Source organism: Vicia villosa, linkage group LG5, assembly GCF_029867415.1.
Source record: "Vicia villosa cultivar HV-30 ecotype Madison, WI linkage group LG5, Vvil1.0, whole genome shotgun sequence".
Taxonomy (NCBI): Eukaryota; Viridiplantae; Streptophyta; class Magnoliopsida; order Fabales; family Fabaceae; genus Vicia; species Vicia villosa.
The window spans coordinates 84,122,009-84,139,965 of NC_081184.1; the positions used below are offsets into that span (position 1 = coordinate 84,122,009).

The 17,957-nt window shown below is 33.1% G+C and overlaps 2 protein-coding genes across 3 annotated transcripts; both read left to right on the forward strand.

The window, feature by feature from the left end:
• The first annotated feature begins 8,289 nt into the window (after nucleotides 1-8,289).
• On the forward strand, nucleotides 8,290-12,559 carry LOC131601794 (uncharacterized). 2 transcript variants are annotated; one of them, XM_058873687.1, is made up of 10 exons: nucleotides 8,290-8,434; nucleotides 8,570-8,701; nucleotides 8,787-8,918; nucleotides 9,373-9,507; nucleotides 9,906-10,040; nucleotides 10,134-10,226; nucleotides 10,322-10,453; nucleotides 11,296-11,393; nucleotides 11,782-11,992; nucleotides 12,199-12,559. In XM_058873687.1, the coding sequence occupies exons 2-10, from the start codon at nucleotides 8,587-8,589 to the stop codon at nucleotides 12,282-12,284; spliced, it is 1,137 nt and encodes a 378-aa protein (XP_058729670.1). In that variant the 5' UTR covers nucleotides 8,290-8,434; nucleotides 8,570-8,586; the 3' UTR covers nucleotides 12,285-12,559. The 2 variants fall into 2 exon arrangements, with proteins under 2 accessions (XP_058729670.1, XP_058729671.1); XM_058873688.1 differs by having other exon boundaries at nucleotides 9,909-10,040.
• Nucleotides 12,560-13,982: 1,423 nt separating this feature from the next.
• LOC131601795 (uncharacterized) lies at nucleotides 13,983-16,408 on the forward strand. The gene is made up of 4 exons (XM_058873689.1): nucleotides 13,983-14,161; nucleotides 14,363-14,619; nucleotides 14,731-15,182; nucleotides 15,932-16,408. Exons 1-4 carry the CDS (start codon nucleotides 14,064-14,066, stop codon nucleotides 16,205-16,207), a joined length of 1,083 nt encoding a protein of 360 aa, XP_058729672.1. The 5' UTR covers nucleotides 13,983-14,063; the 3' UTR covers nucleotides 16,208-16,408.
• The last annotated feature ends 1,549 nt before the right edge of the window (nucleotides 16,409-17,957 follow it).

Here is a 17,957-nt window from a genome sequence, read left to right on the forward strand (position 1 = left end):
AGTCATAACTATTAGAACAAGAATTGTTCTGATCAATATTCTTAGTTTTGATGATAACAATGTATATGAATTTTGTATAAGACAATGTGGTACTCTAATACTATGCATTTTCCATTTCAGGAAATATAATTGGTTCTGTTTGGTAAGACATGTTTTCGAGCTTATAGCTTATGTCTTATGTCTTATAAGCTCATACGATAATTTAGACCTGTTTGGTAACGGTCTTTTCATCACAAGCTTATAGCTTATTTTACTAGCTTATAGCTTATTTTACTAGCTTATAGCTTATTTTTCATACGCTATTTCTAATAGCGTTTTAGCTTATGTCTTATAGCTTATTATTTTTTCTTCCTTTTTTATCCTTATTATTTTAATTAAAATCCATTTTTAACCCTTATAATTTATTTTAATTTAAAATAAAATAATTATATATTAAATATCTTTTATGTCATTTTACATTTATAAGTTAATTGAACCGCTAATTTTACCAAACACTTCAATGAGCTTATAAGCTATCAGTCTCAACCATCAGCTATAAGCTATACGTCATCAATCATCAGCCATCAATCATATGCTATAAGCTAACTTACGAGTCAACCGCTATTTTTACGAAACAGACCCAAAGAGTATGCACAATTCAGCGCAAGAAGCACAGACTCAGAAGGTTCAAGTATGCAACATCAGAACATGCTCTCGCAAGACATCAGAAGATGGTCAAGCAGAATCAGAACATGGTCTATTGAAGCATCAGAAGAACTTGAATTCAAAAGCAGAAGCACTGAAGTTCTTATGGTATCACGCTAGAAGCACTTCAAAGTCAGAAGACAAAAAGATGCTCTGCACCAAGCTGAATGACTCTGATATTCAAACGTTGTATCTACAAACATCAGATCACAAGCAAGTACAAGATGACAGGCTACGCTGACTAACAAAAGGAACGTTGGAAGCTATTAAAGGCAAAGTCAGTTAAAGCATGAAAAGCAAGGCTCGAGGTAGTTGACAAAAAAGTGAAACATTAAATGCAATGCTGTACGGATCACGCAACGCATTAAATGCTCCCAACGATCATCTTCTCAAAACGCCTATAAATAGAAGTTCTGATGAGAAGCTGAACATACAACTCTTGCGCAAAAATACAGAAACGCTGTCAAATTCAAAAGCTCTCAAACTTCATCTTCAACCTCACTTCATTTGTATTATCTTAGTGAGATTTAAGCTTAGAACTTAAGAGAAATATCACAGTTGTGATTATAGCTTATTAAGAAGCATTTCAATACTCTTGTAAGAATTTGATTTACATTCATTTGTAAAAGGTTCCTAGAGTGATCAAGGTGTGATCAGAATACTCTAGAAGACTTAGAAGGTATCTAAGTGGAAAACCATTGTAATCAAGGTTGATTAGTGGATTAAATCCTCAGGTGAGGTAAATCACTCTAAGGGGGTGGACTGGAGTAGTTTCGTTAACAACGAACCAGGATAAAAATCATTGTGCAATTGTTTTTATCTTAAGAGTTTTTAAAGTCACACTTATTTAAACCCCCCTTTCTAAGTGTTTTTCTATCCTTCAATTGGTATTAGAGCACCGGTTCTAGGTGCAAGCACTTAACCGTGTTAGAAAAAGATTCAGGGTGAGAAAAACACTAAGTTAATATGGGTGACGCTATTCCTCCTCCTACTACATCTTTTTCATATGATCAACACAATAATGAAAATGGATATACTAGACCACCAGTATTTGATGGTGAAAACTTTGAATACTGGAAAGATAGATTGAAAAGTTACTTTCTTGGTCTAGATGGTGATTTATGGGACTTGCTTGTGGATGGTTACAAACATCCGGTAAATGCTAGAGGAACAAAGATGTCAAGACAAGAAATGAGTGATGATCAAAAGAAACAATTCAAAAATCATCACAAGTGTAGAACTATTCTGCTGAATGCTATTTCTCATGCTGAATATGAGAAGATATCAAACAGAGAAACTTCTCATGACATCTATGAATCATTGAAAATGACTCATGAAGGAAATGCCCAAGTCAAGGAGACTAAAGCTCTTGCATTAATCCAGAAGTATGAAGCCTTCAAGATGGAGGATGATGAAAACATTGAAACAATGTTCTCAAGATTTCAAACTCTAACTGCTGGATTAAGAGTGCTTGACAAGGGTTATACAAAGGCTGATCATGTCAAGAAGATCATCATAAGCTTGCCCAGAAGATGGGGCCCAATGGTGACTGTATTCAAGATAGCAAAGAATCTGAATGGAGTCTCTTTGGAAGAGCTGATCAGCGCCTTGAGGAGTCATGAAATAGAGCTGAATGCTAATGAACCTCAGAAGAAAGGTAAGTCTATTGCATTAAAATCTTTAAATAAAAAATGCACTAACGCTTTTCAGGCTGAAGAAGAAGATTCTGAAGAATTAGAATCAGAAGAAGAAGATGAACTGTCCATGATTTTCAGAGTAGTGTGCTGAGACTTGTACCTACAAAAATTGGAAAACAAATTCAATATAAGAGTGAAAATTCATATTGATATAACTCCAAAAATATTCTTGAAATATCTTGTTATTTCTCTATTTTCTTCATTAATATGCTCTAGTAGCAAATACTCTAAAGTGTTAGACTTGTGTGAGGTAATGGAAGTGTGGGAGTGGGGTTGATTGTGGTGATAAGTGCAGTGAGAGTTGGACTGAAAATATTTCAACTACGATTATAAAAAAACGTGACAATAAATAAACATAATAATTATTGAATATTAAATTAGGTTAGTTCTAAGATGGGGTGGAAGTTGCTATAACTATGGAGAGAAGTTTGAAAAGAAAATCACATATTCTCCTTTTTAACCATTATATATATATATATATATATATATATATATATATATATATATATATATATATATATATATATGGAGGAGTTATTTAGATTCAATTAATAATTATTGAATATTAAATTAATTAATTGAGTTAATAAATAAATAAATAGATAACAATTTTGGCGGGAAGTTGTAGGATTATAATTGAGTTAATAAATAAATAAATAGATAACAATTTTGGCGGGAAGTTGTAGGATTATAATTTATTATGATTATGATTATGATGATATGATATGATATATAGGGGATGTATCAAGTAGGAGGAATTTTTAAATGAGAGATAAGAGGATTTAATGTTAACCATTGGATTAATCAAGAAAGAGAATTAAATTATTTATTAAAATATTAATTTAATTATTATTTCTCTCTTTTGATTAAAGGCAAAATACCCGTTTTGGTCCCTTAACTATACCCCTAGGTTCAGTTTGGTCCCATAACTTTTTTTTGTGCCAAAGTGGTCCTTTAGCTTTTTAATAGAGGCATATGAGTCCCTTCCATCTACTCCGTTAGTCAAAGTCTGTTAAATATCTATGTGACAGTGACAGGTGGATTTGACCAAGTATTGTGAGGGACTTAGCGTCGGAAAAACCGACGCTAAAAGCTATTTCTGATTTTTTTTAATTATTGTTGTTCATCTTCTTTCCCAAAAAATTTTCCTTCAAAAAAATCCAAAAATTTGGGATAACAACAAACCACAAACCTTCATTATGCACCATCAACATGACCTTTGTCATCCTCCAACCCAAACCATAAACCTGCAAAATCTAACACAGTTGCCACAAATCATCTTCAACTTTTGTCACTTTACCAAATCACAACAACAACAACCTCATGTAAACAAAAGACATCAACATGACATAAACCTCACAAATTCAAAATCAACACCACCAAACTCACCTCTAAACACAATCTGATTCAAGAACCTACACAAAAACAATAAACCCTCTTCGACCTCAAAGCAAAATCTATGGATTAAAGCAAAATTAAAACAGAACAAAGAAGAGTGAGAAAAGAAAATATCATAAACAGAAACCACCAAAAGCATGGAAACACCCTTCCGCCGTCTACGGCCAACCGTGTTCCATCCTTCCTCCGTACCAGATCTCCGTCAAAGCCCCCACCCCTCCGACAACCACTTTTTTCATGATGTTTATGTTGCTTGTGATTTATTGTTGAGATAGCAGGACTTGATTGCATTATGTTCATTTGATTTTATAGAATTTGTTGTTGTTAGTAAGAGATGAACAAGAGAGGGAGAGAGAAGTTTTGTTCATGTTTTATGAGAGAAAGAGATATGCTGTTATGGGTGGAAGAGATATGATTTTATGGAATTTGTTGTTGTTAGTAAGATATGATGCGATTTTTAGTAAGAAATTTTGAGTTTTTGTTGATATCCCCAAAATTTTGGGTTTTTTTTAAGGAAAATTTTGGGGAAGAAGATGAACAACATTAATTAAAAAAAAATCCAGAAATAGCTTTTAGCGTCGGTTTTTTTGACGCTAAGTCCCTCACAATACTTGGTCAAATCCACTTGTCACTGCCACTAGGGGTGATCGCGGTGCGGTTTGGGCGGTTTTGACGAAAAAAATCATCCGAACCGCAAGAGAAAAAATCGTGCGGTTTGGTTTGGTTCGGTTGACTTTTAAAAAAAATCTGAACCAAACCAAACCAACCTAATGCGGTTTGGTTCGGTGCGGTTGGTTCGGTTTTTTAGAAATATTTTATTGAACCATTCATATACATATAGATGATAACATAACTTTGTATTTAGACATTCATACACTATTAAATAACAACAAAATCCGTCATATTTTGACAATAACTTTCTATTTAATATGTAAAAATTAAATTAGACAAAAGTGGAATATTAAACATAAAATAATATTATAAAACAATATAAAAATTATTAGAATGAAACAAAAAATAAAAGATACTAGAGATTAGTGAAGGTGAAAAAGAAAAAACAAAAGAGTTGAGAGATTAGAGAAGAAGATGTGCGATAAAAATGAAACTGAAATAGGGAACATTTGCCTAAAAATGAGAAGGTGAAAAAGAAAGAATATAAGAGAGTAGAGATTATAGAAAAAGAGGGAAGATGTATGTGGCAAAGAATACGTGATAATGCTATTAGAGATTTGAGAAGATCGGGACTAAAATCATGTGTAAGGATGAGAAAATTGTTCGTAATCATAAGGTTAAGGTATTATAGATTTAAGTTTGTGTTGGATGTGAGTTAAGTAAAAGTTAGGTTGTAACATAATGCGGTTTGATTCGGTTTGGTTCGGTTTATAAATTACAAACCGCAAACCAAACCGAACCATGCGGTTTTGTTAAAAGATGACCCAAACTAATCCGAACCAAATGCGGTTTTTTGCAGTTTCGGTTTGGTTTGGTTTGGTTTGCGGTTTTCTATTGGGTTGGTTTGGTTTTGATCACCCCTAACTGCCACGTAGGCATTTAACAGACTTTGACTAACGGAGTAGACGGAAGGGACTCATATGCATCTATTAAAAAGTTAAAGGACCACTTTGGCACGAAAAAAAGTTAAGGGACCAAACTGAACTTAGGGGTATAGTTAAGGGACCAAAATGAGTATTTTTCCAAATTTAAATGAGCGAGCTATCCGCAACTCGGTTGGCTAGTCTAGTCAAACATTGAGCTTTTAACGGGTCAGCTTAAAAGCCCAAATTTTTAACGGGCTCTAATTTATTTTTTCAAATCCGAAATATTTTGTGGGCTTTCGAGTCGGCCTGGTTTTCAGATCCGTTTTTCCAGGTCTACCGAACACTTAGAAGTAGGGGTGTTCATTGGTTTGAAAAAGTCCGAAGAAAACCATAATCCAATTCAAACCATTGTGTTTGGGTTGAACATTTTTTTTTAGTTCGGGAAAAAGTGGAACCAAATCAATGAATTCCGTAATTAATTGGTTCATGCAATAGATTTCTAAAATTCTACCCGCGAGTGTAATACCCCAATTTACCCCGTCGAGTATTAATAAAATCATAGTGTAAAAATCTCATTTAAAACAATCCATCAAAACCAAGATGTCACATTTCTTCATAATACCGACATATGCACATAATTTAATAGCAGATACATAACACATTTAAAACGGATGAACCGATCAAAACGATATAGTCTTCAAAAACATCCTTTATTACGCAGCGGAAATCATTAGGAATTCAATTAAAAACCAACAACAACTTAGTTCGACAAAAGTCAACATCATTACTTCACAAAACTTCAAGAATCAAATTAAAATCCAACAATTAAAACTAATAACATTCATCCCCCAGTGTTACGTATCAGAGCGACGACACCAACTTGACCTACTTGAAGGTGATTATCCTTCAATCCTGATTACCTGCACATTACCAAACATGGGGCTAACATTCAAACAGAAGGGGTGAGATATCATAACCATATATATAAAGAAACGTATGATAACAAGTATATGAGAATAAAGTCATACACGATTCACCACTTCACAACACATCAACATCGTTTATTAACAAATAGTACACAATTAGTCCACAACATACATCTCATCATCACATCATCAATTATACAATGGTTCATCACTAAACAACTCATCATCATTCATCATAATGCCAAATGCAACTGGAACAATGACTATGCAAATGCATGTGGTACCAACATGGCATACACCCCATCACAATTGCCAATAAATAGAGACAACAACAAGGCATAAGCCTTCATTTTAGTTTGCCAATCCAAGCCATCTTACAGAGCATAAACCCTCATCACGAATGCAATGTACGCGATACAACAATGCGACATCATAAAAATGCAACTATAAGGCATAAGCCTTCAACAACCGCCAACATAGGCCATTACTTCTTCGTCCTCGCAAGACCACACCGTGCAATCATAAATAATAGTTAGCAACAAGGCTCAAACATCTTCCTCAAGCAAACATCAATTCCAACACAAAAACATAGCAAATTCAAGTAAATGGTTTTCATGGAAAATTGACTTAAAAACCATTCAAAAGACTCTAGTAAATTCTGGAAAATTCACCTAAATGCTTGATAAATCACTATTGTCCACGATTCAATTCAGTTTTGTAAAAATAAAATTTTTCATGACAGAGTTCGCTAAGCGCACTATCGATTATGCAGAAAAATTCTGCAACTACTTCGCTACTGTCACAACCATGCTTTTACCTGAAAACCCATCCTAAACAGTTTGTTTTTTCAAAAGAATCATATATTCATAATCCCCTACTTATATAATATCTATTGGGACCTTAAAAACACTTCTACAACGTCAAATCCAACACCAATTTTACGGTAAAAATGCAAAATTTCACGAAACACAACAACAATACAAACTATCATGCAATATAAGTCCTGCAATACATATACAACACATATCAACAAGAATAATAATTAAAATACATTAATTTCATGGATTCCTCATCAAAACCTAAGTTATCAATACAAACCCAAAACTCATTCCTACATACATATCATACCCAGTTTTATATGATAGGAACCCCACCCTTACCTTTGAATTGAAGGTGCTCTACTTTTTCAATGGAATCTTGCCCTAGCCTCAGCGCCTCTTCTCCTCTTTCACGATAATCCATGTTCTTTTCACGTTCTCTAACTTTTTTCCCAATTCTCTCTTTTTCTTATTTTATTAACCCCTTACTAATTTTTACTTTACAAATGACACACCCCCACTAATTCTAATGCTAACACCATAATAGGCCCAATTACTAATTAATCAATTATTCTATTATTATTATTATTATTAGTATTATTATTATTAGTATTATTATTATTATTATTCAACTATATAATAAAATACCATAAATATCAATAATTCACAAATAAACTACCATTTCATCAAATAATTCACAATCGTCAAATTAAATAATTAGATGAATCTGAATCTCTATCGCATAACAACGTAAAAGTATCCATATATATTTTTATGAAAGTAATTAATATACACCGACGATGTAAAACCGTTTTAAACCATTTGTTAATCATAGCCGTCTGATTTTTATAATTGTTTGATTTTCGCTTTAATCACATTTAAAGTATTACATATGGTTGTGATACACTGATTGTGTAAAAAAATTTACACTAATCTCTATTTTTTTCCTCATATTTTATATTGAAATTAATTACTATGCACTATCAGTGTAAAATTCTTTATACAGTCAGTGCATCACAATCAATCACAAATATTATTTTATAAATAATTAAAATTAAAGTTAAATTTCAATAAATATTTAATGGTTATGATTCACCGACGGTGTAAAACTGCTTTACACTATTAGCGCATACCAATTAAATTCTTTTATATTTATTATTTTGAAAATAATATAATATTTAAATATTGAGTTATTAGGGATTCTAAGCCCAAGCCCCAGCCCAATCCATTGACCCACTTCACTCTTGAAGAGTCTCAGCAGCTCCATCAAATAAGTAAAAACAAGTTGAACTCGCACAACTCACCGTCGCCGAAAACCGCAGCCGGAGTTCCTCTTCTTACGATTTAATTCCGGCAGAAACTCCATTCCACTTGTATTTTTTCCTTCTCTCATCTCTTTCAATTTTTCTTATTCATAATTATGTTTTTACCGTTGTTGATTCATATTAGGTCAGTAATTGTATGTATCTATATTTATATATGTGTATTGTGTTTGTGTTGATTCACAGGTTGAAATTTTTTTGTCATGATGAAATTGAGTAAAGTGAAAAAAGAGAAACGGATTGGGGAAAAGAAGAAAAAAAGAAACATGGAACAAAACGTTGATGATGTTGAGACACATGTTGCAGTGAACAATGATGGTATTATAAATTTGTTGTTGTTATGTTTTTTTTTGTACTTTTCATACTTTGTTGAACTGTTCCTGAAGTAGATTGGTTATTTCAGTGGATGGTGGAGTGAAGGTTAAGAAGGGTAAAAAGATGAAAGTTTCAAGTGGTAGAAAAAAGAACAAGGACAAAAATGTCGTTGCGGAAGAAAGACTGGAAGATGAAGAAGTTGATTTAGAAGAGAAAAGTGGTGAGTTGATGATATTGGCATGGTTTTAAATTGCAGTTGCAGGTGTTGCGATTGCTGCGATGCGCATTGCAGCCGTAGCAGTGAATTTTATTAGGAGGTGTTTGTAATATAAAGTTAAAAAACACTTGATGTTAAGATTTTTCATTACATAGGAAGTAATTTGAGTTTTGAGAATTTGAATTTTGATAACAATATTTGAAGAAATCTGGGCAAAATTGTCTGATGTGATTTCTAATGGGGTCAGACGCATAGTTTTAATTCACACTGCAATTGTGGTCCAATGCGATTGCGGAGGCTATCACATCAACAATATTGCTGCAGCAATTACGACTGTAGACTGCAATTTAAAACCATGGATACTAGTGTATCTTTCTTTATTGTGGACAAGATGTTTTGCTGTTTTTTGTGCTCGGGCTTTGTCGAACTTTCGCTGAGGTAAATTTGTTGTTTTTAGTGGTTCATGAAATGCAGGCTAAAAAGGGAGAAAAGGTGAAAGTTACTACCAGTCGAAAAAGGAAAAACAAAGACATAAACCTAGTTGGAAGACAAAAACTGGAAGATGAAGAAGTGGATTTAGAGAAGGAAAATGGTGAGTTAATTGTTATGGTGTGGCTTTTATTAGAAGGTGTTTGAAATATACCGTTAAGAAACACATGATCTTAAGATTTTTTATTACGTAGGAACTAAATTCAGTTTTGAGGTTCTGAAATTTTGTATTTTGATAAAAATATTTGAAGAAATCTTGGTAAAATTGTCTGTGACTTTTAATGGCGGTCGGATGCATAGTTTTAATTCACACCGCTGTTGTTGTCCGATGCGGTTGTGGAGGTTATCGCATCAGCAATATTGCGGCCGCGATTCCTGTTGCAGACTGCAATTTAAAACCATGGAAACTGGAGTATCTTTCTTTATTATAGACAAGATATTTTGCTGTTTTTTGTGCTCGGGTTTTGTTGAACTTTTGCTGAGATAAATTTGTTGTTTCAGTAGTTCGTGAAGTGAAGGCTATAAAGGGAGAAAAAGTGAAAGTTACTACGAGCCGAAAAAGGAAACACAAAGACAAAAACCTAGTTCAAAGACAAAGACTGGAAGATGAAGAAGTGGAGTTAGAAAAGCAAAATGGTGAGTTGTTTCTTATGGTGTGGCTTTTATACTTGACCAAAATATTTTGAACTATTCATGTTGATCTTGCCTTTCTTCATCATTTGATATTAGATGGAGTCGTGGAACATTGTGATGCTAAACAAGAGGAAGTCAATGACTCGAAGGAGCCTAAAGATTGTATTTCTGGAGCATTTATCAAACCTTGTAATAAAAAACATTTTCTGGTTGATTCCATTGTTGTTTGTTGGAATATCTAGTCCTCCATTCATTTTCCTCATGGAATTGATCATGTTTTGTAGGTAGGTCAAAGGAATCTAAGAAGAAACGAAGAAAGGAGGTTCCGAAATCACCAGAAAAGAAAGAACAAGATCATCAGGAGGAAATTCATATTATTTCCTCTGGAGATGACGACTGCTCAAATGGAATGAAAAGTATGAAATGCTTTTTTTTAGAGAATTACTTAACATTTTCTTAAAACAATATAAATATGTAATTTTACATGTATATTATTTCATCAGGATGATATGGGTGGCATATATTGTGAAGTTTTTTTTACATGTATTGGGTGACATATATTGTGAATTACTTGGCACTTTTTTGCGTAAGCCATGCATTTCTAAAATGGAAAATTTTCTAAGACTGTGGTAAGACCTGCGATGTTGTACGAGACAAAATGTTGGACTCTTAAGAATCAACATGAGAATAAAATAAGTGTAGCGGAGATGAGGATGTTGTGTTGGATGTGTGGTTAGACAACAAGATAAGATTAAAAATGGCAATATTAGAGAAGTATTGGGTAGCACCTATAGTAGAAAAGATGGTGGAAAATAAATTGAGATGATTTGGGCATGTAGAAAGAAGACCTGTAGATTATGTGGGAAGGAGAGTAGATCAGATGGAGATGGAGAGAAGTCAAAACAATTAGAAGAAGAGGAAGATCTAGAAAACCTATAAGAGAAGCTATTAAGAAAGATCTCGAGATTAACGATTTGCATAGAAACATGGTATTGGATAGAACATTATGATGAAAGTTGGCCATGTAGCCAACCCCATTTAGTGAGATAAGACTTGGTTGTTATCGTACTTTGGCACAATTTACATATATACATATGATTAACATCCACTCTACCTCCTAATATCTTTTAACATTATTCTTTCAACATGTTGACTATTGGCTTGTTGTGCACCCTTGTACTTTGTGCAAATTTTATGCTATTATCCATTTATTCCTATATATGATATAGTTTCTGACTGGGAGTTACTCCAACTACAGAATGGATCATGGAATACCATCAAAGTAGACCAGGATTGGAGGTTTTGCAAAATCAAATTGACGACTTTATAACTGATTACGAGGAGAAATTGGAAGAGGTAAATGTTTTTAAAAACTTTCGTCAAATAAAACACAGATTGGATTCTGTTAGCCAATGTTTCAAAGTGTTGCTACTTTATACAGTTTTCTTCCAAATAATAGTTTTGTAGCCCTTAATCAATGGAAATATTTATCACGGCATGCATTTTATTATATATTTAAGAAAGTAATTGATATGAATATGGTATTTACTTTGAGATCCTACTTGTATGCCTACTTGTTCTATGGCTTTGAAAAAATAACTAGTAAAAGAGAGTAATTGATATGAATATGATATTTACTTTGAGATCCTCAAGTGTTTAATATTCAATATACAATTTTTAGTTATGAATGATCCCACATTAGTTACTTATTTTGGTTTTCATTTGATCTTTGTGGTCAATGTAGGAAAAGAAAGCAAAAGAAGCTCTTGCTGCAGAAGGGGGATGGACAGTGGTTGTACAACGCAAGGGTAGGAAGAAAACTACTGACTCTGAAAGTGGGATTGCTGTGGGCTCGGTTGCTCAAGCTGCTGTGGAGGATAAATTGGCCAAAAAGAAAAATAAAGAAGTTGGTCTAGATTTCTACCGCTTTCAAAAAAGAGAAGCGCAGAGAAATGGTATGACCTGTTTTTTAAAATGTTTTTGTCCCATTTTTATATCCTAGAGATATATTTGTGTTCCTTCTTAGTTTAAGAAATAGCAGGATTATTCGTGTTGTGTTAGTCGTATACAAATGCTGCATTAAATGTACTTTTGTAAAATTCAAAATCAATTTTGATTGATGATCTAACTGAGAGATAAACCATTCGTGTTTTGCTTGCAGAGCTAATGCTATTGCAGCAGAAATTTGAGGAAGACAAAAAACGTCTGCAACAGTTGAGAGCTGCCAGGAAATTCAGACCTTACTAAATGGTGTTTATGGCAGCCATGGTCGACGGTTCTGTTTATTGGGGTTGAGGATTATATTTATGAAATCCGGAAGGTGAACTATCCTGTAGTCCTGAAAATTGTTCATTTACCATTCCAATTTTGCCAAAAATGTGTAATTGTAAGGAAGTAGTTATTTTAATTTGAGTTATATTATTTTGCCGTGAAGACCATACTGCGCATCGCAAAAGGTTGTTTCTTACTCAGATATCACCAATTTAGGTGGTTATTGTACACCATGAATGTTTGAACTTATTATTTTATGCACTCTTGGTATGGAAATCTCTCCGATGGATTTGGATCCTCTGCAGTTGTTTTTTCTCTGATGCACTCTGTTCAGCACAAATTTAACTCTTAGATTATATTCGATGCCTATCTATGTGCGTGATCATTATATTCTCTATCAACCATTGGATTTGAAGCAGCATCTAGATCAAAGATAAAAGTCCATTTTCAATCTAATGGGTATAAACCTTATCCATTTCTGAATACTAGTAAAGGTCTCATCTTAAACTAAACTTTTTTGGACTAAATCAAAGGCATAGTTCATAGTAGTTTAGTTATGGATTAGAAGTAGGAAAAGGGTCATTTTCTTTAGGTCTAAGTGAGAATTAGAAGAAAAAATATATTACTAAAAAAATACTAGAAACTTGACGTAAGCATGCAATCACAATGCGTTCACACATGAATTTTTGTATTATGTTTATTTTATGACACCCCTTTTCAGCTCATGATAGAAGGAAAAATTATAAAAAAAACAAAAGAAAATTTCAATTATGATTTTTCGCCAGATTTATTTAAACAATATATTCTTGACAAACAAGATTGAGCTTATGCAAGTTGGCAACCAGACTTTTATTTTTATAAAAGTAGCCATCATCATGAAGATTCACAAATATCATTCAAAACTATTTAATTTGAGTCAATTAAATATATTATAACTCCATTATAAAGAAAAAGACAAAAATGTTCTAGGTTCTTTAAAGTGTTTTAATTTTTAAAGCTTCCAACAAATTATTTATATTTTTTGTATCAAATTAGTCACTTATTTTTTTAAAAAGTTTATATGGTAGAATCATCTAGGAGTCACAAATTAAACCTTAATTAGACCCTATTATAAATTTGTATATATAATTATTAAACAGTACATTATAAAAAATATCACCATAATTAGACCTTTATTAACAAAGGAGTCACAAACTTAAATAAGATTTTTTAAAAATATTTCATTTTTAATGTATTAAATATTATAGTAGACATTCCAATGCAATTTTGATGGTATCTTTATGAATTGGAGGTTATAATTTTTGACTAATTATTAAATAAAATTTTGATAATTCTGATAAATTAGTTCGATTGGTAGTTGTGGAAAAAATGAAGTTTAGATTAAACATTACAGATATTTATAAACATTAAATACTAACGTAAAAAAAGAATCAATTAGATAAAAATAATAATAAATGGTATATAGTTTTGTCAAGAAAATAATAATATTATTGATTCTTATAGAAAATAATTGTAAATGAGAAATTGCATTGCACAACCTCATTCTCGTTGTAAAGTTGACTATAGCTACCATTCAGTTTTGGTCGTTTTTATGTCCATATTCAATCTAAGACGTTTCAATTTGATGATCCATGCAATGACGCAACTTCATCTATTTATATTGTTGCCTCATCTTATTGAAACAATAAAACAAAAACAATCATTACCAAGTTAATTTCAACTCTCATCAAAGAAAGCTTACAAAGTTTAACAAAAATGGTGGAAAAGAAAGTTGTGATCATAGGAGGTGGTGTTGCCGGTGCAATCCTTGCTAAAACTATACAACATCAAGCTAATGTCACTCTTATTGATCCGTAAGTTTTCCTCTTTCCCATGTCCGTTTCAGTGTCAGGCATCCACACGACACTAACATATCTCAATACGTTTAATTTATTCATTTTTTAAAATTATTGTCTGTGTCAACGTGATAGTATTAGTACTAGTACTGGTGTCATGTCTGGTGTCTGTATATGTGTTGTGTCTGTATTAGTACTAATTTTGATTGTTGAGTACAGGAAGGAATATTTTGAGATTCCATGGGCAAGTTTAAGGGCAATGGTGGAGCCATCTTTTGCAGAAAGGACTGTGATAAACCATAGAGAATATTTCACAAAAGGTGACCTTATTGTATCAAGTGCTACCAACATATCTGAGTCTGAAGTCTTCACTTCAGATGGCCGCAAAATTTCCTATGATTATCTTGTTATCGCTACCGGTCACACCGAACCTATCCCCAAAACAAGAACCGAAAGAATCGACCAATACAAAGGAGGTAATTAAGCGATATAAGTGTTTATTTTCGAGCTATTTCGATAACAAAAGATAAAATAAAGTCAAATTATTTTCATATAAGTGATGAAGTTTCTTTTTTTTTCATTGACAGAAAATACGAAGATAAAATCAGCGCGTTCGGTTTTGATTATCGGGGGAGGTCCAACCGGGGTCGAGCTAGCAGCAGAAATCGCAGTCGATTTTCCTGACAAGAAAGTGACTATAGTGCATAAAGGATCAAGGTTGCTAGAATATATTGGGCCAAAAGCTTCAAGAAAGACTCTAAAATGGCTTAAATCAAAGAAAGTTGATGTCAAACTTGAACAATCTGTTGACTTTGACTCTTTCACAAATGAAAATAGAACATATCAAACTTCACTTGGAGAGAGTATTGAAGCAGATACACATTTTGTATGTATAGGGAAACCACTTGGTTCATCTTGGCTCGGTGAAACTCTATTGAAAAATGATTTGGATGGTGATGGAAGAATACAAGTTGATGAACACTTGAGAGTTAAGGGGAAGAACAATGTTTTTGCTATTGGAGATATTACAAATGTTCAAGTAAGTTCTTACCAAAACCTAGTCAATTTTAAATATTTATTAGTATGTTGTTTTCACACGAGAAATCCTATTCAATACAAAAACACGAATTCTAAAATAGACACTGAGACACGATACAGACACGAATACAAATACTCCGATATTCCGATAATATAAAAAATATATGACATCAATACCACTTTATCTATGATAGTATTTGAGTTTCAATTATTCATATGTTATTTAATGAGTTAAAATTATTCTAATCAAAATTAATGTCTTTTAATTCTTTAATCGATACTACGTGTATAATCCTTTTAGATGAGTGTGAGATTTGTATGTATAAGACGTGTTGAAGAAAAGAAAAACAATTTTTTTATGAAACACTTATCTGAATTATTCGACACATGTTATATGAGTGTCATACGAGTGTCCGATGCTGATTCAGAAAGTGTTGAATCAAAGAAAAATATCATTTTTGGTGGAACACTTCGTGTGAATTTTCTCATAGGTGTTGTATGGATGACATACTAGTGTCGGACACCGATTCAAAAAATGTCGAATCAAAGAAAAATACAATTTTATGGAATAACACTTGTCTAACTTTTTCGACAGTTGCTTGACTTTTCTAACACATGTCATATAAATATTATACAAGTGTCGGACACTGACACGTGTCTGACACCACAACACACCTACTCCGAGAGGTGTTCGCACTTCATAGGTTAATGTGACATTGTTTGATTTGAAAATTGAAATATATGTTACAGGAAATTAAACAAGGAGTGTTTGCACAAGGTCATGCAAAACTAGTTGCCAAGAATCTAAAGCTATTGATAGAAGGAGGAGAGAAAGAACCTAAACTAGGAACATACAAGGCACAAGCACCAATGTCAATTGTTTCACTTGGAAGAAAACATGGTGTTGCACAGTTCCCTTTCATGACAGTTGTTGGAAGGTTTCCTGGTATAATAAAATCAGGAGATTTGTTTGTCGGGAAAACCAGAAAGGAACTAGGACTTGAACCTAATGTTAAAAAATCTTAATTTCATATAGTGTTTGTGTGTGTATATAATTGTTCAACTCATCTTTCATAGTTATTGTTGTGCATGTTTGCGTTCATTATGAGTTTTCTTTCAAGTGTGTATTTCATTGAATTTCAATGTATTTGTAGTAATATTTGTTTATGATTTTGATTTTTGTAAGTTTTGTATATTTACCTTTTCATTATAAATAAATGATTTGAGTTATTTTTTTTTATAAAATATTTTTTTCTTTCTATAGAATATTCTTACTCTTTGTAGGCAAACAGTTAGGTTAATAGGGTGTTATGGTTACAGGGAGTTTGATGTTCTTTGAATATCGCAGAGTATGTATGACTTTTCTTTAAAGCGCGAAGTATTTAAAAAATACTTTCCCTTCTTCGGAATGTGCCTCCCGTGCTATTGACTACTCCTTCGAGTGAGAACGATCTTGCTGGGCGGCGACACTCCTCCTTAGATGGGAGTCCCTCAACGAAGGGCGAGTCCCCCAACTGAAGGCGTGTAAAATAATGGGCGAATCCTTCAGCGAATGGTGAGTCCCTCAGTTGAAGACACTTGAACTCTTGGGAACCTGCGTGGCATGGGCGTTTAGCAAGCTTGGAGAAATGCGTTTTCATTGAGGTGATGTTCCAAGATATCTAAACGTCACTCACTTTGTTCAGATTGAGTGTTCGAGGGGAAAAAGCATGGGTATCAATTAATGCACCTCATGATGGTATATCTAGGGAAGGAAAATCGACTTCCCGCCTTCACACGTGGCTTCCAGGCGCAGAGACTCTTTTTCTTCTGGTGCCAATCTATTGGATGAAAGTATGAATCGTTTCCTTAGCCTCCCTATATATTTTTAAGGAGCATCATTTCACTTCCCTTTTCTTTTCGTAAAAGCCTTTTTGGGATAGATTTCGTCCTTTTGAAACCTCACATCTAACGATCACGGTGAGGGAGAGGCGGAATTTTGTTTCCCCTATCTTGGACTCCCGATCCTAAATTCATTGCGAGTGTGGACTCATGTGTCCTTTCTCCTTTGGACCGTGAAGTGATTCAGGTTTTGGAGTGCTTTCGCCCCCTTGAGTCCAACACCCTTATCACCCGGGACCGTGAAGACGACAACGGAGTGGAAGAGTATCTACGTAAGGGTAAATACTTTATATTTTCATTCTGTCATATGGACGAGCTATAACGGTATGTTAATATGCAGGTGAGATGATGGTTGTAACAACCCGATTTTATCAGTATTTATTTTATTATATTATTTTATTTTATTTGGTGTGTTAATTATTTATTTAATTATTATGTGATATAATAATTAATTGAATTAATTGACTTTGTGTATATTTGTGTTTGTTTGGTTTATTGGGCTAATTGAGTTATTAGAAGATTATAACTATTGGGCCTAATAATTAGAAGTAGAAGTAAATTGTGGGTGTTATTTTCTTAAGCCCATTAAGACAATAAGTTAGTAAGGGTTTGATGAGAGTTAGAGATATCATTTCATTTGGTCATTTTCAAGAGAAGAGAAAGGGGAGAAAGGAGACTAAGAGAGGAGAAGAACAAAAGTTAGGGTTCCAAGAAAATCAACAAGAGGTAGGGGGATCCTTATTATTATGAGTTAGTATGATTGAGTCAATGGATGGATTAACATGATTAGGTGTTTGTGTAGGAAATATAAATTGATTTATAAACAATGGTTAAATTCTATGCATGCTGGAATTGGGGTAAAACGCAAGAAAAAAAAAATAAGGGATGGTGATTT